The 25,250-nt window shown below is 34.2% G+C and overlaps 2 protein-coding genes across 2 annotated transcripts; one reads left to right on the top strand and one right to left on the bottom strand.

Moving 5' to 3' along the window:
* Positions 1–2,673: 2,673 nt before the first annotated feature.
* Positions 2,674–3,003, bottom strand: LOTGIDRAFT_122932 (hypothetical protein; the record flags this gene model as incomplete). The annotated part of the gene is made up of 1 exon (XM_009060414.1): positions 2,674–3,003. A coding segment is annotated over one exon (330 nt), but the record flags the coding sequence as incomplete, so codon positions are not given.
* Positions 3,004–22,228: 19,225 nt separating this feature from the next.
* On the top strand, positions 22,229–22,822 carry LOTGIDRAFT_122924 (hypothetical protein; the record flags this gene model as incomplete). Its single annotated transcript, XM_009060413.1, has 1 exon — positions 22,229–22,822. A coding segment is annotated over one exon (594 nt), but the record flags the coding sequence as incomplete, so codon positions are not given.
* Between the last annotated feature and the right edge of the window lie 2,428 nt (positions 22,823–25,250).

The raw sequence follows: 25,250 nt of genomic DNA, 5'->3' as shown, positions 1-25,250 counted from the left end.
TTATTTGGGCAAAAATATCCTAACAGGGTTAGAAATTCGGGCAACCTCAGGTATTTGCCCCTCCCCCCCTCACCCTCGGACGTAAACCTCACTCCGTCACTTGTTGTCCCCCTATTTTATTTGTATCCCCAGTCTTGGCAGGCAGGCCCCGCCACTGACCATATCAGCATGAGGCAGCGACCGAGCTGGAAGGTACTGCCATTTTATAGGATATCAAAAAGTTAGAAGCTATAGTATTTGACTCGTCATCTTATTATCATCCCAATCAATGATGACATCTGCTAAATAACTGTTTCTAAAACTCCTTGATTCCATTGATAGCCAATTTACCAGATTACACCCTTCCTCTTCTATCTTGACCTTTTATATCCGCTTTATTGATCGACTCATAAAAAATACTTCTTTGGAAATTAAGGCGTTTTTTGGCGTTTCTTTCGTTTCTTGAAAATCCAATGGTTCAAAATCATCTTTGCTAATTTAAATCATTTGATATTTGTTCCGTTTACGCAATGTTTATTGGATCTACTGCTTTTGTTAATACAAGGATTAGGTTATTCCTATGAAGTCGACGAAATTTACTACCTAAACTCAATCATCTTGGCCGATTTCATTGAAAAAAAAAACCGACCGTGTTTCCTGAAATATATTCTGGGGAAGTATTCTAGAAAACTTAACTGATAAAAAAATCTACATTTTAAGAAATACAATCATCTGATTGGATAATAAAACGAAATTTAAAATCGATTTTACTGATTGGCCAATCAGATGACTGGAACACTATAATTATTACCGGTAAAGACCCTTGTATTTCGTATTTATGACATTTCTGTAGCTAAAAATTTCAAGTACACCTGATGTCGACCTTCAATTGTATTTTCTATATCTTGTAATTTCATGCACTTAGATATGCAACAAATTTCATATTTTAGAAAACAATGTAATATGTCATTTTATCAATATATTCAGTAAAGATTTCTCTACATAGCCAATTACTCCATTCATTTATTATTCAAATATGGCTTTTCACAAATATCTCCTTTTTATATTTCAAAACCAAAGCAAACTTGGAATGTTCCTGCATAATGGAATGAATAACTGAAAACAATGCAGATCGTTTAATGGGGTTTAAATTTTGATGAGTTGCATTATGTGAAGGACTGCTAGCGGTAATGAACTGTCCGTCAAACGTTCCTGTTAATTAAAATTTCATTTAATTCTATCAATATACATGGCAGGTCACTTAAACGATTTTTGTGAAACAAACTTCATGAATTTTGTATATGTCGAATTTAGCAGCATGGCGGGGGTTTGAAGTAAATCCAGAGCTTGTTATTTAACGGTTTTACGCTAAGGGAAGACGAGTGAATTTTTTCGCTCTATCTCCAATGAGCATACGCAGCGAATTTTAAGATCGTATACCACTCGTTGGAATTTTCTCGTCGATCATGTGATATCAACTTCCGATTAATTTAAACACGCCAACAGCCCGACAAAATACGCCAAACCGGGACAAGCGAATTGGCCAGCGAATGGAAACGCCTGCGTAAGTAATCGCCGGATATCTAGATATTCGGTTTCAATCTTATTTCAGTTACCTCGACGATTGTTTTCAGTTCGACCATACAGAAGAAAAATTGCAACAAATACGGTTGAACTTAGAGCAGGGAAGTCAAAACAACAACCGATATAATATCATTTCAATGAAAAGAAGCAATCTAAATAACTTTTAAACTAAAGTCTCTGAGATAAGGCTGATTCTAGTAATTCGAAAATTGTCTTGTGCAGGTTATGTGAGAAGTAGAAAAAATTCTCGAAAAAAAAAATGTCAAACAGTTTGAAAGTCAGAAAGATATTTCCGCTGGAATAACTCGAAATCTTGTAATCACCATTAAAACCTGCCTCAATCGACATTCTCTAAACATATTACGTCTCTGTGGGACCTGTATGGTCGTTAGATCGCGTCCATATTCTACGTTTAATCCCGTGTTTTTGCGTTTTAGTATAATTATAAAGGCAAAGTAATGGGTATTTGTGTGTAACAGTCCACAATCGATCGGATTAAATGGATATTTTGTAGCCATCTGCCAACATTTCATCAGAGGAAAAATCAAAAAGGAATCCCAGAGTTTGAAAACACGTGATTACTTAATAATCCCAATGGCGTTATTATTGGCGGCCATCTTAGTAATTGTGGCGGGAAAACACCAGGAACTCGCCTGGTTTGTGTGATATTTTAAATCAATGGATGAATTAAGGAAACAGCAGGTTGGAATTCAAAACGAAGTAGAATTACGCCTACAATTTGATATTCTACAGATTGTAGAACAAGTTGTTCATTCCTCTACAAATTCTGAAGTTACTGTAGGCCAAGATGGTAGATGCTGACAATTCAGAAGTTATTGCCTACTGCCACATACGTCACTATAATGTGAGTGTGGTAAGATTGTTACAAGATCGTTCTAAATTATCTTGTCCAGCTATTTTCTAGGTGTTTCGAAACACCTGATGGTATTTCTCTTTTCAGGAGTCCTCTACCATACTATTATTACTCCTGATTTTATCATGTTTTAGACAAGATTTTTGGTTACTGAAACTGTTTTGCTTGTAAGAATTTATATTACAAATAGTTTTATGATACTTAAAAGCTACAGGTGCTCCTCTCTCCCCAGCCTCTTAAAAAAGAGCACACTTACCGGCGCGTACGGTTACGTTTCTTGATAAGATTACTCCAACCACGTTCTTGGCTTTACAACGATACTGGGTATTGTGGATGCTGGGTGCGAACTGGCTCGAATCAAATGGCGGGAAATATAACGTGTTGTTTGGCAGAATATCGAGTAATCCGGAAACCTCTTCCACGGGGGATCCATCCACTTGAACCCAATCCAGTTCAGGAGCTGGCCTACCAAATGCAGTACAGGATATTGACGCCCCTTTACTATCGGCGAATGCCACAGTTTCGGGGACGGCAAGGAGGAATACTGGACCTTCTGTTTTGTTGACGTCATTGTTAGGAAGACCTGAAATGAGAAAGAGGAATCCAAATTTAACAAGGGTGACTACTATTATAATTTTCAGATGTCTGTGATTCCTGCAATTCCACTAAGAGTAAGAGTTTTATGACGTTCCTGTCGCAAAGGTCTTAGTTTTATTGGAATAATAAAAACCACAGATGTTTGACTGAATATTAGAATGGTGCAAATTGATGCAAACAGTGTCCCCGATACACATAAAAAGTTTGGAAAATTTCTTTACAATCCCTTTAATACAAGAACCAAGAAGTTTATGTGTTCCACTTGGATGTTTGCTTTGAAGACTCCATGCTTTGAGAATTTCCATCAGTTGACGAAGACATGTAAAATTTGTTATAATAATCAAGGCGATTAGGAGTAAAGGAAAAAAATTCCAAAGTGTTTCATAAAACACATGTTTAAACCTCAAAAACCATTAAATAACCAGCTATTATTTGTGAGTTATTAAGATCTAACAGCCTCGTGAGCCTTTATGGCTATTTTATTTAAATTCTATCACCCCTCTTTCCATATTTCACAGATTAGTTGTGGTTAAAACGAGGTTCATTGCATCTATAGGTCGTGCTAACACGAGCTGAATACGACTTAATTTGACTTGAATGGTAATTCAAAGCTTTTTTTTTATATTTCTACTGATTTTCTGGAGAACGTAATGTTTGAACTTTCACACCAGAAATTGAATATAAATGATCGATTTTCATTGGTTACAAGGTTAGTTCCATTGCCAGATGTTTTGGAATATTGAAACGTGTTTTAGTTCTAAAACGTCATTAAATGCGTGACCTCGGATGACTTGTCAAGCCTTTTCTCTGATTATAGTCTCGGTTCTTTCAGGGAAAAAAAAAAGTTATTTCAGAAAATATCCATTTATTTTCCTGAATTCACTTTTCTTAATATAAATTATCGGTTAGATAGTATTACTGTATTTGACCCCGTGTATAACTATCGAGTCGTTTTAAAATAGACATTACTCTAAAATGAGACTTAGTGATATTTCTTTTTTTTTGACAGAATTATTTTGTCTTAAGACAAGTAAAGTACAATTAAAATATTCAGTTTCAATCTATCAAGATGGTATGATGCCTCAATTTTGAAAATAAAAGACTCTGTGAAGATTACAAATGATATACAAAATGAAATATTTCAGCTTTCTGTAATTAGAAAAGCCCCTCGTTATCACAAGTATAGTCATTTAGGCAGAGGAATCGGCAAACGATCTACCGTGTAAGTCCTGTTAGCGCTCTGCAACAGATTCAGTTTACGGAAACTGCCGAGGATTGCCGAATGATGAATTGGAATATTGATCAGAACACGTGTTTTTACCCAAAAAATCTATTAACTACATGATAAAATGATAAAAACCCGAAAATCCATTTCATGTCGAACCATAAATATTATTTAATGTCTCTTGGTCCAATTTAGTAATTAATTTCATGTTTCCACCAATCTTGGGGACAATTCCATCCTGACTGCAACTTGCTTCCTTTCTATTACTATAATGAGAAACTAACACGTAATATATATTGTCATCTTCCATTATATAATTACGATTTTTACATGACCAACTCTTCACAATGTCAAGCTATTATACACTACGTCTAATACCTTGACCGTAATAGCCATGAAAGTAAATGCAGTGATTTTATTGAATTGTACGCTACCAAATACAGCCAATCAGAACCTCGTGAACAAAAAGAACAGAAAGAATGTGAACAATTGGCTTCTTGTGTAATCGGAGGTGTATAATATTCGGTAGCCTACAAGCCAATCAAATCGCTGCATTTAGAAACTTCTCTTATACAAAATGATGGCTATTGCAATTTTATACCTTATAAGATACAGTTCGTAATAGTATGACATTGTCAAGATATGGCAAATTTTCCTTCAATTGATAACAGTAATTCGCTCTTTTGTAGCTCTTGAAACAAATATGGAAAATTGGAAATGTTAGTAAACACCAAAATAAAATTGACCCAGTTTTCTACAAAAGTTTTCGTGATTTTATGAAAAAAAGAAGTTAATATAAAACCGCTTTGTTTCCCAAGATTCTCTCTAAAACAAACACAAATCCAATATCGTACAATAAATAGAATTCAATCCTCTTTTTACTCATTTCCTGCTTCATTTTCTGTCAATATTACATCGTAAAATAGTCACATGGTCTGCTTTTACCGCGGGACTGCTATTATTTTTTATTAACTAACTTTATTTTAGGAGAGTTCCTCACGAGATGGCGTTCGATTGGCTGAATGCATCACTCAAAGGGAGATAATTATTCACATCTTCCTTCACAACAACTGTGCTAATTTAGTTAAAAGGTCCTCGTTGAATGACATTCTACAAATTTTCATTAAACCAAAATTCCGAATCATGTATAGAACTTTTAAAACAGCTTCGGGACGATAAATAAAAAAAAATATTTACAGCCTACGATATTCGACTCTAAAGACAATAAGAATTTCCGGCATAGCAAGAAAAATTGACACAAAATATTTACGTTGCATGGACGTTAAGGGATCGCAAAGTCCTAATGTGATCAACAAGCATGTGATTTTTAATTTATTAGAATTTCAGGAACCACAGACATCTGATTGAAAATTGGAATGGTGCAAATTGATGCTAACAGTGTCCCCGATACAGATGAAAAATTTAGAAAACCACTTTACATTCTCTTAAAGTTTTCAAATGAAACATGAGCTGTCCCGGCCTGGAATTTAATATAAAACCATCAATAAACCAGTTACTTCAAATGTCAATTTTATTACGTCAGATTGACAAGATGGCCGATATTAAAGTATCATGGCCGCCAGGGACATTTAAAAAGAAGATTTGGATCTCGAGGGAAATGGAATATGATATAAAACAGCTCATTAACAAGACGTGGTTATTGTAGTCGGGTTCTACCAGTCGTCAAAGACATGTACAGAATCTTCACCACTGGGAGATCTAGTCGAAACTTGCGTCTTGATTATATCAACTTTTTAAAAAAAGGTGACATGACGTCATCATTATAAATGACCTGGTCACGTGATAGTGACGTATTAATTACCTAATAAGGTAAAAAGATATCCCAGATGGTTTAAACTTTGCTTCTGTTACCGTACACCATTCAAAACATATTCCGGCATTCTTGATTAACGAATAAGATACCTTCCGGAATGTAATATTGAAAATAGATCGTTTCAAGATAATTCTGGTGGTGGACTATTTTTCAAGGGCCTATTTACCCCCCTCCCGGTATTATTTCACCCTGTACATCCGAGCTTATTTTAACGCCAAAACTATTTAAAAGGTTAACGTAAACTTTAAAAGTTTGTTTTGTATTTTGGTAGGTGTTGGAAATCTTATGAAAGGATATCATCAGAATAAACGCCTAGTTGTGTCTGTTACGTTTTCTGAAGGTTTTAACTAAACATATTTAGTCTTGATGAGGGCCGAAAAACCAAACCTAGTTTTATGTTTAAACTTGACACATTGCCTGCAATATCGATGCTAGGTTTCATAGCGACGCTATTGTGAATGAACTGAAAATTGTTGTTGTTGTTGTTATCATTATAATTTATTGTCTTTGTGTTGTTCAATCATTTAATAAATTATAAAAGCAGGTCTATTATACAGTCATTTTATATAATTACAAATCAATTTCGTTTCCTCTTTTAAAAACACCACCAATATTCGTTGTGTTATTTTTGTCGGTAGCCTTGATGTTATAATTAATTCCCATTTTGACAGGATTTTCTCATGTAATTCAATTTTAATCAAACGCAGAACAAAAAGGTTCATTGCTTCCTTTGATGGTTCACGCAACAAATCGCTTTAACATTTCCCAGTCTTTTTCGTTTCGTTTGAGATTACTTAGATCTGAGAATAAATTGTACGCAACCACCACAGAACAAAAGTGGTTTATTGATGTTATTAAGCTTTTGAAGCCCATTGGAGATTACTTTTTCTTTATCAATTTTATTTTTGAAAAATCGGCCAATTTCACAACCACAAAAAAAAATAAAAAGACTAAAATTCAGAATTTAGAAATTTAGCAATTTCTGTATTTTATATTACATTTATTATTTAAAAACTAATTTTGTTATGAAAATCAGTATCATAATTTTTTTTAAATAAGTCTTTGAGCTTAAATGAAAATGTAAACTTTTAAAAGGAAAATTTTAGCTCATGTTAAAGCTATCATGGTTTATGTACTTTTTATTTTTTAAAACTAATTATTTGCATTTGGAATTATTTCAAATTCAATGTTGACAAATACAGGGAATAAATTATAAACATCGTCTTATACCTTGACAAATGAAACAGAAGGAATTATAACAATTTCAAGCCATTACGAACATCGTCTTATACCTTGACAAACGAAAAGTAAGGGATTATAAACAGAGACTGTGGCTTTAAAACAATGTCCCTAATAAACTTGGTAATAAAAAACTTTGTTCTGTTTCTTTGAAGGAATTTATCACCTTTAGTCCATAAACCGGCACGAAAATTGGAGAAAAACACGAACCTGTATCAATAAACAAACTATAAAGTCAGAGATTTCAATTGCTAATTAAAACGATACGGAATTAAATTTCGTTTTACGTTTTAATTTTACCGATTTTCTAAGAAGCCTCGAAGGAATCACGACACGCGACCATTTCCTGGCACCATTTCGTCAATTGTAGACAAGCAATTAAAAATCCTGTCGACATTTGGAACAATACGTTCTAATGGACAAGATTTAAATTCCCCACTCGGCATTTCCTGGAGATTTCCGGAATTTTAATGTCAACTGATAGAGTGCCAACTTAAAATAGGTTTCTATGGAATGACGTCATTTGCGCCCCGGAAAACTTACTCACGAAAGAAGACTGTCTGTATTTTGACTTGGAATTTTGACTATTTTGCGCAGTTTGCCTGCTTCCTGAAAACTATTCTGGCGCATTCTGGCAAAAATCTCACATAAGCCAAAAATTAAAAAAAAAGAAATTATAATATCGAGTTGTCGTTCAAGATGCAAGAGCTGAATGGGAAATTTCAATAGACGGATCCTCAGTGTTAAAGCTGGATTAGTCTGTCATCCTACATTCCCCTTAAAACAAGCGATATCACACACAGTTAGATTAGTGTCGCATGATGAACATGCTAACAAAATCATAAACAATTTTAAATAATAATATTTAATATGAGAATAAATAGCTAATTAACTCGATAACATAGGGAAAATTCAATAATTCTAATTTTACCCTGGAGAAAACTCCAATTCAATTAAACTTGGCTATAATCATTTGTTTGTATTCTCATATAACTACCCTTAAAGTAGAATGGAAGGTTGGAATGAATGAAACAACCTGGTAAACCGTTCATTCTAAATATAAAAATCAAATACTACAATGGTCAATCACAAGGATATATTATATGCAATTTCAGAAAATTTGAGATTTTAGTTTAAAAAGCGCCCTGGAGAGTTAAACATAAACTGAATTCACAAAAACCATGCATTAGATGACTGTAGAGGCCCTTTACTGTAGCTTGGATTTTTGGAAAGACGTGGTTCGCAAACTTTTCGACTCTTCTTCAGTTTGACCCCTATCATCCTCTTGTGCAAACCACTATGAGAATCGGCGAGTCAAGGGGTCCAGTGTAGTGTGCGCTGCAGTTTTATCACAGAAAATAGCGAATAAACGGGTCTACTTGCAACCTCCAAGATTAATACAAAATAAAGAGTCGCATCTCTCTTTAATAACTGTAATTGTACATGTATATGGATAGTTAACTGATTTAATTGTCGCTATTTTAAATAACAATTGTTTACCCACTACAAGTTAATAATATCAATTAATATAAACACAAGTACATGTTTTCCTGGTTTTAATTACAAACCATCATTACTACATGATATAATGAACCATATACATAACATGATTCAAATATTCAAGTGTGAAGTAGATCATAAAAAAGTACATTACTAACGATCCCAACCGCAAAACGAAATGAAATGAAATGAATGGAGTTTTACGCCCTACTTTTCTGCAAACCGCAAAACGAAACCCAAGTAAATTTCCTTCACACGATTATATAACCCCAAAAGTCCATTTGGGGACAAAGCCCATATTCATATATACAGAATTTCAGCTATTCTGAACCCAATCCGCTCTACTTAATTAAAACATCCACTACGTTCTACATTGCCACACTTTTATCAGTCAGTACCAACACAGACAGGAAACATTTTCCCTTTCTCAAAACCCCGACACAAAAGAATAACATGCTGTCATTTTTTATGGTCCTTCCGATCTAGAATTTCTCTATCCGTTAATAAAACGATTCTTGTCTTCAACAGATTTGAAAAACCCACAATTATCTTCATTAAAGTATCAATAGATAAGGGAGGTAATTATTAGTCAAGGGAGATAATTACCATTCAGGGGAGATAATTGTTATTAAAGGGAGATAATGACTATAATACTCGGCAAAACGTCTTGTATTGTGAATTTAATCGAGGTATTATTACAAATAAACGCCTGCATTATCAACCAATCACATTCCGACAGTAAACAAAGTTTTTGTGACTTTCCAAGACAGAATCTTCAATAAACATACTAAGCCTTGTTATTATAGAGCCCTTTCCTTAATGAAATCAAAACAACATGACGCAAGCATCTTTCACATGCCGGTTATGGAATTTCGATTCTATTACAAAGACGTATAATTAGACCATGAAGCATTTAGGATGCTTGGAAAGTCTTGGAATTCTTGCTTCCTTACTGAAGCTACACAGATAAGTTATAATGTTTACAGTCTGTTTGTCGAGGGCTCTGATTGGCTGTATTGGCTAGCGTACAATCCAATCTAATCATTGCACTCCGTGAAACAAGAAAGGCTGCTATTGTAGTCAAGGTATGAGTACAAAATTCTTGAGCTTGACAATAATTGTGAAGATACTGGTACATAAACCACTCCGTATCATCATATTCAAATACTACTAGAGCTACCACTATGTATTACAATGAAGATTGAAGTTATGATATAGGTTTGGTGTAGATCGATTTCTAGGTTAAGTTTGTTGTTTTTATATCATAGTATAACTACCTCGACACCCAGAATTCTTGGACTGTTGGCACTGATTTGGCAATCTTCTCTCATTGCACTTATGGTGGTCGCGGGTTCTAATCTCGAACCACGTGTTGAAGCCTGTTGACTTTAACTTAACGGTGTCTTGAATCCTCCAACTTTTGATTGCAGTCTGCATCAGAAAAACGTGCTTTTCAATTCGCGAATATCAGGTCTCAAATGACCTGGCTTGAGGCTAAGTCTTCTTTTTCTGATCATTCCGAACTCATCTGTGAGTCTTCAGTTGTCAGGCAGATGTAGGTCGACAAAATCCAGCGATTAACAAGCTTGTCTCTATATTATCCAGTAGCTCTCGGATGAGATTGTCTAAATTGCCAGCCGACGCGTCCAACCATTGTAGGTGGTATTTAGTCAAACAACGATCACGTATTTAACATATATAATGTATATTGAACTTGGTGAATGATTAAGAAACGTCCTACAATATATTTATAAAAATCAATCATACCGAGACAGACTGAATGACTTACACATGGTACAAATATTTTAATATGGTTCAAGGTCGAGGCATGAATGCGAATCAGATTTTTAAATTTAAGAAATAACGTTTTATGTACGTTTTTCATCAAGGGAATTACTTCTTTGCGATTTAATCTGACCATTGAGGATCCTTATGAATTTTTTTAAAAGCCGATAGTAGTTTCGCCTTACAGGTGAAATATTTGAAAATCTTTGACCCTTAAATAACTCTCCCAAGCAATGCATGGAGGTACATTGGGTACTTCTCAATATAAGAGAAGTGCTATTCATTGACTCCCGGAATAGTATCAGACGGCTTCACCTTTTCTCTTTTCCCGCTCTTAATACACTCTACTACTCTATATGTCTCGCCTACTACCATTACGTCTTCTCCTCCTCCATTGTTTAAACCATTCCTTGCCCCTACTTCCACTGTCTCTTATTAACCCAGTCTTCAGGGTAATTCCTACCTTCTTCAATTTAAGCGACATCTGATAGCTCGAAATAAATGATTTGTGTGTAACTGGTTATAAATTCTACATAAATTGTCGCATGCACGTGTTGACCTAATTTCAAATCATATTCAATCAATATGCACGTGTTGGCCTTTATAAGGAGAAGGTTTTAATCAAAACGTCAACTTGGACACTTTTATTAATATCTCTTCTTTTTCTCCCATAATTTATTGTTTTCTTTGAAGGATAATTATATCGCCATTTGTTTTTCCCGTTTCAATTAGACTGGTGGTTAGTTCTACACAGTAGACGCGATTATCATTATATTCAATATCAAATGAGCTGAGAGGTGACAAATATTTTGCATTGAACTTTAATGGTAGACAATATAGATCAAGCATGGATGTTCAATGAGTCTTAAAAATTAACAAATGATAAGTGTGTTACATTTGACCTTTTCTGAATTAGATGCAACTTGCTTTTATGAAATGAAAAATGGAATGAATGAAGTTTTACGTCTTACTTTACGACCCGATGGTCTGAGGAAGATAGGCATAATGAAACAAATGAAATGAAATGAATGGGGTTTTACGCCCTATTTTTCTGCACCTTATGTCTAGTGAAGACAGTTTACTTCAATACTTGGGCCCTGGACGTGCGTTAAAAGGTTTGCAATTGGTGTTATTTGCTTTTAAATCCTTTTTCAAACATCAATTTCCATGCTATGGACTTATCGTGCTTCTGTATCCCGATATAGCTTGCCAAATATCTAATATAGGTTTATCTAGATTGGTTATTGGGTTATCTGACTCAGCTGTGACCAGGCCTACCAGTACTTGACGACCTTAATAAAATCTCGTCCCATATCGATGTATCGGATGCCTTTGCACTTAATGGTGGTGATCCTGTAGCCTATTTTGTTTTTATAGAAAAGACAGTTCTCCTTCCTTACATTAATGATCACTTTTAAAGCGTTAGAATGGGGTCGTCTCTCTAAGGCACTGACGGAAGTACTTGATGGACGTAACCAAGGAAATGACGTCATCCGGTTCTAGTTGCTCTAACCATCTGAGCTACAGTCCATCCTCTGTCACTGAAGTGTTTGATGAAGTGGTCCTTTCAAGGCAGTAATGGCGGAAGTACTAAGAGCCTATCTCTGTGAATGAATATTGAATGAGAAATGGCGAAGGGTAATTAAACTGACTATATTTATTGTAGGAGAGAGTACACATCTTTGTATCTAGATATTAATGATAAATTGATGTAGCCTCAGTTTTACTTTAATGTACAGAGGAAATGGACACGACTCGGCCTGAAAAAGCACTTAGTGCTACAAATCCATGTCCAACAAACTAAGGTGGCATTCCTGCTGTTTTCAGTTGCTTTGAAATGAATGCAGTTTTACGTCCTACTGTTCTGCATCAAATTGGGCTGATGAAGACAGGCGAGGCCATTAGCCTAGGCCTACTCTTTGTCGATTTCCAACTCTCGAGGGATCTGTAACCGTTGAGGTTGAGATTCCAAATGCGGCACCAACCCTGCATCCAGACTGGCACCGCGACTGTTTTTGGTTTACGCCCCAAACCCAGCAATTATCTATTGTAGCCTAGCTAATATTGGAAACCTTGTATCTAAAACATTTCTATTAAAAGGAAATGGTTTCTTTCCGACATTAATTCTGTGAAATTGACATGATTGAACCCAGTATGTTTGACCATGGCCCAGGACACGTGTCATTCTGCTTTGTCGTGTCACGTAACTTTCTAGTCAGCGACGAAATTTGACGGCTGGCATTAATACATAACGGATTTTCAACCTTCTCTGTGCATGTGACTTGGCCATTTCCATTACTAAGTGCTGAAGCTCCGAGGTTATTTTGGTACACTATGATGTTTCCTGAAAACGCATTACGAATGGCTATTTGAAAGATCATGGCTATTCGCACCGCGACGGTACAAAAATGGGCATTTGAAAACATATGGCCATCCCTACCTAACACTAACAAAGTCACTTAATATCACTTGACAATCAAAATGGCTTCACGCTTTAAAAACCCAAAACTGGCGCATCTATTGTGTTTTATCTTATCTGTAGCGTTGTTAGCAGCCATAGAGAACACGCATCGTGACGGTACAAATAGCCAATGCGATTTTGAAAATGGGAACTATATATATGATTTCATTTCGGCTTACCTTTTTAATTTGTTTGAAAAATTCACAAGAAAGAGATGGTAAAGAGGTTTATACCCACTGTGTGTGCATAGAACCACATTTATTTTTACAATTTAAACAGTGTTTATTTAATACGTAACAGTCAATTTGGTGGACATAACAGAATTGCGATTTACCACGCAAAAAACTAGTAGGCACCACAAAATTCTTGGTTTTAGTCCAAAAATCTGCCAGTTTAGAATGTATTATTGGGTTTCAATTTGGACATTCTTTGGTCTAATACATATATTCGGCTTTCTTAATGTTACCCACAAAGCTACAAAACGTACTTGCCCAGACAACAGGAGTTGTCAGTTGTCAGTAATCAATAGGGGACAGTCGACCAGTTGTCAATAAACCTTGAGATAATATTTTTATATTATATTTTCATTCCCTGATTTCTGACATCAAGTGTTTTTATATTGTTCGATATCTCCTCTACAATCGATCTGATTGGGAAGCTTAATAAACAAGATAGACCATTGTCCAGCAAGATTGGACTGAAAATCTGAAGTCTTCAGTGATATTGTATTTATAGCGTCTTATGACTGACTGAACAAACTAGACAAAGCAAAGCGCATATGACTAGAAGCTTTGCTAAGGTTCCTGATATGTATTTCTATGACAATCGATCAGGTACCAATCCCAGGTAATAGAGATGACCAAACAATATGATTGCTATAAACCAAATAGCAGTAAAGATCAAAGATATTAATCCGACGTTATTGTTGATATTGCCCTAGCGTTATTAGTATTTGAATAACTGATAAAGGTTATGAATGAACTGACGCATGCGTTGGTCAATATAATAAAGCTTGTTAGTCAATGGTCAGTCAGACGGTCAAATAGATTTTATAAGAATGGTCAAGTGTTGTCGCCTCCTTAAGAATACATGATAATGTAAAAATAAATCTTGGTTCGTGCCGATTTCTAATAAAATGAATTTAGACTGAATGGCCAGTAATTGTGTGAACTTCATCTACTATTGTCATATTGAAGACAAATAGCCAATAGAATGTTCCAATTCTTTAATATCTAAATTGCAAAATCCAACTCTTTCAATCTTAAGAGGTCAAATTTAAGCATTTTGTTGAAGAGGTTAAGCTGACGACCGTTCAAGAGGGCTTGCGTTAGACCCTAACTGAAGTGGCTATATTAAAATTAAAAGTTAATAAAAAACGGAAGGAAAGTTTGGTCTAAGTTTAATTTAACTGTTAATTTCTGAGACTTGTTATTATTGTTTGTTTATTTGTTTATTACTGAAGAAAGTTATCATTGTTTTTTTATATCTAGTTAACCTATTTCTCTGTTATTGACGTCTCTGGTTTATATCGCATGTTAAATTATATTTGATACATTCCATCCATCAGGATGTACTATCATCTTTCATTTTGCAGGTTTTGTTTTCCATATTTAAACAACAGAGTACATTTCCTTTGAGATTTGTTCGAATTGAATATGAAGAATTTAATAAAATATTTGTTCAGTGGAATCAATATTCATATCAAACTTTTGTTTAAAGATATTCTGTTTATCAATTATTCAAGGACATGGTTCGCCATTTTCAGGGGTTGATTTGGGTTTTGATTGGACTGCACGACAATCGCATAATCCCTTCAAAAATCCCCCCAAAACACCTTGAATGCTGATCAATATCTCAGCGTCTATGTTGGAGACAGTACTAGCATTAAGCCTTGAATACCTTAATAAGGGAAATTCGGGGGTAGAGTTCACATTTTACTAGATAATGATAATGTAAATTGTTGAAACATTGTGTACAATAAAACTCAGGAGTAGTATACCATATAAACTGATGATGACAATGTAAATTGTTGAAATGTTGTGTACAATAAAACTCAGGAGTAGTATACCTTATAAACTGATGATGACAATGTAAATTGTTGAAATATTGTGTACAATAAAAACTAAGGAGTAGTATACCATATAAACTGATGATGACAATGTAAATTGTTGAAATGTTGTGTACAATAAAACTCAGGAGTTGTATACCTTATAAACTGATGATGACAATGTAAATTGTAGAAACATTGTGTACAATAAAAACTCAGGAGTAGTATACTATATAAACTGGTGATGACAATGTAAATTGTTGAAACATTGTGTACAATAAAAACTAAGGAGTAGTATACCATATAAACTGATGATGACAATGTAGATTGTAGAAACGTTGTGTACAATAAAACTAAGGAGTAGTATACTATATAAACTGATGATAACAATGTAAATTGTTGAAACGTTGTGTACAATAAAACTCAGGAGTAGTATACCATATAAACTGATGATGACAATGTAAATTGTTGAAACATTGTGTACAATAAAACTCAAGAGTAGTATACAATATAAACTGATGATGACAATGTAAATTGTTGAAATGTTGTGTACAATAAAACTCAGGAGTAGTATACTATATAAACTGATGATGACAATGTAAATTGTAGAAACGTTGTGTACAATAAAACTCAGGAGTAGTATACTATATAAACTGATGATGACAATGTAAATTGTTGAAATGTTGTGTACAATAAAAACTCGGGAATGGCATACCATAAAGTTGTGTTCCGTTATTTAAATGAATATTTAAATATTTTAGTTAAGATTGCAAGTTTGTCTCGTGGATAAACAGCAGGAAGCCGTGGTCGTTTGTGCATATCGCGTGATCTCGCGACAACACGTGCAGGTATATAGCCTTGATTAAACAGACTTGTAATCTATCCGAAATGTTTCTTTTTTTTATAGAAATACATCGACCTTATCGGACTAATTAATCAAGACTTGTGCTTCATTGGTATTCAATAAAAAAAACGAAGGTCATTGGACTAAATAATATCATATTGAAACTGATCTGGATAATTGAGGCTACGTACACGCGACTTAACGACATGCGCGTTGAAGCAAAATGACGTTTCAGGCAGATGTTTCGATGAAAACGTTGTCAGTGTCAATCAGGCGTATGAAAACTTTATTAATATCGCATTAACTGTAACTGTTTAGTGACACATTTGAACATGTCAAAAACATTTTACTCTCTGCAATCGTTACTTTCATATCGTAAATTTGTGATTGTGAATATTAACGCTGCTAAAACGTACGTAGCATTAAAATGAATTGCATGAAGATATCAACGTACAACTGTTCTTGCATGACTCTCTATGGATTGAATTTGGGTTCCATGTTCTACATTTCTGCTCCGAACGATTTAACGAATTTCCTTGCAAACTCTTCCAACTAACATCACTGACAAAGGGATGAAAATTCGAAGGTATATACGACCTATATCGTCTGAACTCTCGGATCTCTGTGATTGCGAGTGTGCATCTTACTTGCTAAGCCATTTCAGCTCCAACAGATCTTCCAAAAAGGACCACACATGGCATGAAATGTCACCATGAGGAAGATTTGAACCCACACAACACGAAATAGTATCATAGATGAAATAAATAAATTGAACTAAGAATCAATTATTCATTGAATGAAACCATAAAACATAATAATATATATATATAAGTATTTTCTAATCGATATGATACGATACGAGTTATTTAAGATTTCAATATTTTACATTTTCTCTTATTGATTACTGATATATAACATGGTTATATAGTATAGCTTATATCTAAGTTCATTATCTGTTACCAATGTCTTGCCAGTATGTTGTTTGGATTTCGGGTTTCGTTTTGCTGTTCAGATTGTTAATACTTGGTTTATTTCTATTGACGCCTCTGATTGGCTTTCGCTAGAGTACGATCCAATCAAATGTCTGCATATCGTGATAAAATAAGAGAACCCACTGGTACCAAGGTATTAGAAGCAGATCGTAATAGCTTGACATAGTGAAGATGATAATGCATGTAATATTTATGAATTATCTGAGATTCCGACCATCTGTTCAGATGACTGTTATTTTACCTGTAATATCATTCTCATTTTCATTCATCAAAATTCTTGCTTTATTTTTGTTATCGTGTTTTATTGGTAGATATTAAAAACTCGACCTAAATAACGACATACAGATGCAAAGTGCGGTTTTTCATCTCAACCTAGCCTTGACTGCAGTAGCCTCTATTCTTGTATCACATCTTCACAACTGTGTCTTATAACTTGACTACAAAAACCACCTTTCTTGCGGCGATTTGATTGAATTCTACGCTATTGAATACAGCCAATCAGAGACCCTTACAGAAAGACTGTTAACATTTTAGCTTATTGCTTTCTGTCGAGGGCTCTGATTGGCTGTTTTCACTAGTGTACGATTCAAAGAGGTTTAAAGAAGTTGCAATCCTCAAATGAATTGATCGTATTTAGAGATCAGGTCACGAATTCTCGAATTTTTTCGAAGAAACAATAAAATTCGCTTCCAGATTTGAAGTTCTGGATGAAAATCAATACCATCTTTGAACTTTGCTTCAACATAGTTTCAATTTATTAGGAAGTGTTAATTAATTGTGATCGAGGAGGTCAAATGAGACGACCGAGACTACAGATACAACTAATTAATCGATCTATCAATGAGACCTGATAATCCGGTCAAAAGACAGAGGGCAGATCCGAGAGATAATAAGAGTTCAGAAGGAACAGATGCTACTTGACAACCAAGACTCAAGACTCTTGACGTCACATCAAGACGGTTCCAATAAACAAGACAAGAGCTCCTAGTTTATTAAAAACACGAAAAAAAGCTGTTTCTGCGTCTTGGCGGGAGAATTATATTGACGTCTGCTCGTCGTTTGGCCGCCATTTTACAATCAAAGCAAACATGACTACCACTTCAGCTGACAGTAACAAGAATTCCTGAAGAAATTCTGTCATTTATCTGGTGGACAATTCCATGCCAATTTCAATAAGCCTGAGTATGATCAAACGGATGAAGAAATTTACTAGTTCCATTGGCGGCAGTAAGGAAGTAGTAATAGTGATGCCATTGGAAGTAAGTAATTCTGGTCAAGGTACTCTGCATCTGCGTAATGGTTCTGTTAGTCTACATACTTCATCTATAATGCTCCAGAAGAATTTCTTAAGAGTAGTGCACCGTCATTGTTTATGCCAGAATATAAAGTTGTTTAAAATCCAATGCATTGTCAGGAATCACCCATGGAACCGGATATGAGAAAGCATGTCTGTACCATGTAACGCCATCTCTTCAAGTACACCATTCATCAATTGAAGTAGGTGTAATATTGGATTATGGTATGATAATATTCAATATGGTCGATATGACATTGTTATTTCATCAGTTATACATTAATAATTTATCATCTGTTTCACTACTTCAGTCGTCATCTCAGTAGTCAACAACAGGTGCGCTTAAGGATTATGCGAACCTCCAGAACAACCAACCTACGAAGAAAGAACTTACAGCCTTTTTTTCGTAATATAGAAGTGATCAGATTGGTTAATTGTCCATCCGAACGACTAGACGCTTTATAAATGCCAGCCCATCCGAACTGCATCACTGAGTGGGGAACCGGGTTGAGAAATACAAAGGTATAACCCAATTTAATGCCGGGATTGATCTCTAGACCTTCAGGTTAGCGACCTAGCCTCAAACTCACTGAGCCACCGAGGAGCCCTAATAGCTCTGACCAGGTGCAACAGGGTTGACTTGTGCCCGAATTACATCTGGGCCTTTAGGTTAGCGAGTCATAGCGACTACCGTACTGAGCCACCGCGGACATTTGACTTCACTGATAACCGAATGACATGTGTCCGAGTTACCCACTGGGACTTTAGGTTTGCGACTAAGCGTCCATCTCATGGAGTCACCGTAAACCCCTGACCAGAAGATGTTGATTGAGTACATGTATTGAAGGTAGAATTTTTGAAGCATCAAAGCGAGAAATGATAAAGATGGTTGATTTATAATAGAAATACCAGTCTGATATTGAACAATGATGACACACTGAATAATTAATACAGTCTGTACTTTATCTAGGTCTTGATCTCTTCTCATTTTCAATATACAATAGATACTCACAAAGCCGTGATAAATCAAAGTGTGCAATGAGGGAAATTTTACCAGGACAGCGGCATTAGCCTGCTCTTTTTGGATTTCCAACTGTCAAGGGATCTTTAACATCTACAGCCTGTAGCACACAGGGCCTCGGTTTATTGTCCCATCCGAACAACAAGACGCTTTATTCATGTCAGTCCCTCTTACCTGCATCACTGACAGGGGGACACCGGGTTGAAAAAATACCGCGGGGCAACAGACGTAAAGGAATAGCGTCCGACGAAGGGGTATAGTGTCTTAATTTTCAAAGAGCTCAAATGTTTCACATATTCCTTCGGTTTAATGTTCGTGCAAAATCATTGGTAGGACATGAAGCGCAAAATTTAGCGAGGTTTCATCGCAATACAGTCATCTAAACAAAAGCACAGAGCTAAAATTGTATGGCATCGTCGGCTGTATGGAGAAATGCATGGAGGGGGGCGTTTCTATAAATGCTCGAGGCTGTATTCGCTAGCGTACAATCGAATCAAATCGTTCTCTGATATAGAATAGTGTCTATTGTATCAAGGTATAAGTTGCAGTAGTTCGTAATAGCTTGACATTGGGAAGATGTTCACTACATTGCCACGAATCATGTCAGGTTTCTACTTGGAAATAAACCTTAAACCATATTATTTGACTTCTGTTGAAAGCCGTCTGGGTCATCTATTCTGACTTCAGAAAGAAAGGTCAAGGTCATCAGCCAGAGAATCAATTTAATGAGCGTTCCAGACATAGTTTCCTGTCAAGGTCAAGGATGCGAATATGTATGGCGACCATTAGGGTAATGTCAGTCCACTCTGACCAGACGATGACCACAGATCGTTATGACCAGGCAAATTGGATGTCAATAACACTTTAGTCTTGCTTTTCCTTCCATTCACACTACATTTCTTCAGGCCCGTGTCTACAGGGGGTGGGCACGAGAGGAGAGGGGACTTTCGAGGAATATTTTTCCCGGGCACGGGGCCTTGAATTTATTTTTTTGAAGTGTTTATAAAAAATATTTTGAGAAAAGAAAAAAGGAAATGAAACACAGTGCGCTCAACTTCCAAAAATCCGTATCGGATGTCGTTTCGACACACCTGAGAAAATAAACAAAAGAGATGAAAGCATTTGTCATATAACAATATAAAAATCAATCAAAAAGTAATTTCTAACAGCTGATACAAGGTGATCGATCATTGATGACGAGAACAATAGGAGAATATAATATAGGTGTTAAGACCCCCAGCAGAGTTAGATAATTACCTATTGATATTATCAGTTAATTACAGGTAAAATATTGACCCCGGGTCATCGCAGGTTACAGGTACAGAACGGTATATAATGCTACATCGGTATGATTCCTACTTCGACACAGACTATTTTGACAATAAACGTACAATATTATAGAGGTGTTATCACAGATTATAAATGCCTCACCAGTACACATCGGGTTATGATGGCGTAAGAGATTCCAATATTGGTACGGACATTGATCAGGTTATCAACAAAGGTTACAAAAGTAGGTGGAGAAAAACTATCGACAGGGCTACCGTGCTATTAACCCAGTTCCGATGACATAGTTTGATAGGTATCAACACCAGCAGATCGGTAGGTGGTTTTAGCACAGTGGTTTTCAACCTGTTTTTGTATGTGTCCCCAAATCGAATCAGCATGAAAATGATGTCCCCAAATATCGAAAGTGTATCTATGATTGGATACCAGGCACGTTCTCACATAGTTTGATAGTAATAATTTTCTGAGTTGACAATGTGAATGTGTAAAGTATCATATGAGATGTTGTATATATTTTAGTTGGAAAGTTAATTTTCACAGCATGTGACTGGCTGTGGCACATCAAATGGCCTAAATGTCATCTTTGGACTTGCCCTGTGGTTGAAAACATACGTTTTAGCATCATATTGTCCCTGTCTCAACTCTGGTAGATTTGTATCGAAAGTGGCTTTGTTCTAAACAGAAAAGTCAAATTAGCCGAATTGGAGAGCTTATTGTAGTAATGAATTGCTTTTCCTGGTGATTTTCTTCTATTCATTATAAATGAGAACAGATTGATAGAGGATCCTCGAGAAATTACTGACTGAAACTTCAGAATCAGCAGTTGCACATCTTCACAATATCAAGCTATTCGCTGACGCAGTTCGTTATAGTTTGACATTGTGTAGATGGTGATACATGTATAAGAAAGGTGACTGTTGCGTTCAAGGTATAAGACGCAGTTGGTAATAGCTTGATATTGTGAAGATGCAATGGCCGTATTCATCATATATGAGTGTAATTTGTGTTTTCCAACTAAACTTACTCTGACTGAAAGTATGCTGTGATATGAGTGGACAAATTAAAACTGAATGCTGGTTGGCTAAACACAATCGTAAAGTGTTTTAAATGGTAAGAAAGCGGAAGCATTCACTGCCTAGATGGTTCATGCGATATTAGAACGTCGTGACGGTTGTAATAAATCATAAAGGTTGCAACTATCCACCTCAAACCAAATACGTTCTATTCCCTTATTCTTATTTGTGCTAAAAAAGCGGGGGTCGCCTTATAGTATTTTAAGGTATATTTTGCAAGGTTGGCGGCATTTGACTTTTCTTTTCCAATTTCCAACTGTCCTTGGGTATGTAACGTACACAGACCTTCAATTATTTAAAAATTAACATTTGATACCTGCAAGGTTATACTTTAAATTTGAGTGTTAGAAACTATGAAATAAACAATAAATGAATTATTAGTCAGTAAAATAGAGGTAAAAACCCAACTGTGTCATGGTTGAGTCAGAAAGATTATCACGAAGTCATCGGGGCAACAACACCTGATAAATCGTACGAGTAGTTAGGAAGGTATGATATCAGACTATTGGTTATTGATAACATTCTTTATACGGTCATCAACTAGTTTAGTTTAGTTTTAGTTTCAACAAATAGTTTAACTATTATTCATTATAAACCACAAAGTTTGGCTGTGTCTCATTATAAACCACATAGTTTGACTGTGTCTCATTATAAACCACATAGTTTGACTGTGTCTCATTATAAACCACAAAGTTTGGCTGTGTCTCATTATAAACCACAAAGTTTGGCTGTGTCTCATTATAAACCACAAAGTTTGGCTGTGTCTCATTATAAACCACAAAGTTTGGCTGTGTCTCATTATAAACCACAAAGTTTGGCTGTGTCTCATTATAAACCACAAAGTTTGGCTGTGTCTCATTATAAACCACATAGTTTGACTGTGTCTCATTATAAACCACATAGTTTGACTGTGTCTCATTATAAACCACATAGTTTGATTATTATTCATCATAAATCACGTAGTTTGGCTGTGTCTCATTATAAACCACATAGTTTGACTGTGTCTCATTATAAACCACATAGTTTGGCTGTGTCTCATTATAAACCACATAGTTTGGCTGTGTCTCATTATAAACCACATAGTTTGACTATTATTCATCATAAATCACGTAGTTTAACTGCTTTTCAAGCACGTAGTTTGGCTGTTTCTCATTATAAATCTAATAGTTTAACTATTATTCATTAAAACCACATAGTTTGATTATTATTCATTATAAACCATATAGTTTAACTGTTTTTCATTATAAATCAGATAGTTTGACTATTATTCATTATAAAAAAAATAGTTTGACTATTATTCATTATAAAAAAATAGTTTGGCTGTGTCTCATTATAAAGCACATAATTTGGTAATTTGGCTGTTTCTCGTTATAAATCTAATTGTTTGACTGTTTTTCATTACAAAACACATATGAAACGTATAGTGTCATAACTATCATTTATTATGAAAAGTATAGTTTTTGTACCGGTAGTATATGAACTATCATTTATTATAAAACGTATAGTTTATCAGTTATTCATAATAAAATATATAGTTATAATAACGACAGTACTATTCATTATAAGATATATAGTTGAATTAGTATTATAAAATATATAGTTATAATATCGACAGTATTATTCATTATAAGATAGATAGTTGAATTAGTATTATAAAATATATAGTTATAATATCGACAGTACTATTATTCATTATAAAGATAGATAGTTGAATTAGTATTATAAAATATATAGTTATAATATCGACAGTACTATTCATTATAAGATATATAGTTGAATTAGTATTATAAAATATATAGTTATAATAACGACAGTACTATTCATTATAAGATATATAGTTGAATTAGTATTATAAAATATATAGTTATAATAACGACAGTATTATTCATTATAAGATAGATAGTTGAATTAGTATTATAAAATATATAGTTATAATATCGACAGTACTATTATTCATTATAAAGATAGATAGTTGAATTAGTATTATAAAATATATAGTTATAATATCGACAGTACTATTCATTATAAGATATATAGTTGAATTAGTATTATAAAATATATAGTTATAATATCGACAGTACTATTCATTATAAAGATAGATAGTTGAATTAGTATTATAAAATATATAGTTATAATAACGACAGTACTATTCATTATAAGATATATAGTTGAATTAGTATTATAAAATATATAGTTATAATAACGACAGTACTATTCATTATAAAGATAGATAGTTGAATTAGTATTATAAAATATATAGTTATAATATCGACAGTACTATTCATTATAAAGATAGATAGTTGAATTAGTATTATAAAATATATAGTTATAATATCGACAGTACTATTCATTATAAGATATATAGTTGAATTAGTATTATAAAATATATAGTTATAATATCGACAGTACTATTCATTATAAGATATATAGTTGAATTAGTATTATAAAATATATAGTTATAATATCGACAGTATTATTCATTATAAGATATATAGTTGAAATGTAACTCATTATAAAACATTTTTTTATAAAGACAGTACATGAAATATCATTCGCTCTTTCATAGATAATTGAAATTATTAATTTTATAAACATATAGTTTTGATATAGATAGTAAATCTAGTACTTGTATTCATTATAAAACAAATAGTTCCAAATAATTTTTGAAGTTATTATGTACGGTATATCAATTTCAATAACGTGTTCGGGCTTTATAACTTTTTCCTTACATTTTAAAAACTTTCAGTGCGGAGAGATGAAGGTAAAAGTTTTATTGAAATTTCCAGGTAACGATAACAATATTGTTCAAAGTTCGTTGATCGATTTTAGATTTGAAAACAATTTAAGGACATAAATATCAATTACCAATATCAGCGTTTAAAACGCTATAAAATCATCAATAACGCATACGCGAGCTTTATAAATATTTATTTGATATAAAATACTTTTTTCATTACTATAGAACGCCGGATCTTCCAATTACCTCAGAAAAAAACCCATGAATCAGTTTTAAATTCAAAATAAATTGAAACAAATTTATTTTTGATCTTATTGTTAAATCGTATCGAGTCAGAATCGATGGTCGTTCAATCAAATTTTTATTTATTTATTTTATAGTAAAGTTTGTAGTATTTTTCAAATTGTATGGAAGACAAAGACTGTCGTTTTCCTCAACCTTCAATGAATTTCAGACCAAGATCATACAGTTAAAGGGATTGTTAAAGATGTTTTCTAAACTTTTAAATTGTATAAGGGACACTGATATCATCAATTTGCACCACACCATTTTTTTTAGTTCTTGCAATTCCACTAAAACTAAGTGTTTCATGACGTGACTGTCGCAAAAGATGAGATTGATAATATAAGGATAGTGTGACAGTGACGTCATAAGACGCTTATTTTCGATGCTATCAGTGTCCCGGATACATACAATTTTTGTTAGAAAACCTCTTTTCTTAATACCGTGTACATTTTACAGATATTGATATATTTTATTGTAGACGAACCGGTCGTTAGAATTTCTTTTTGAAAATTGTAAGGTTTTGCTGCAATCGAATCGACAGTTTTAACAAAATCCCATGTGCTATCAGCTGAAAACGTGAATAATTTTAAGC

Source organism: Lottia gigantea, assembly GCF_000327385.1.
Source record: "Lottia gigantea unplaced genomic scaffold LOTGIsca_42, whole genome shotgun sequence".
In the NCBI taxonomy this organism is placed as follows: Eukaryota; Metazoa; Mollusca; class Gastropoda; family Lottiidae; genus Lottia; species Lottia gigantea.
Note: the sequence above shows the minus strand (reverse complement) of the source record. Positions and strands in the feature narration are given on the sequence as shown.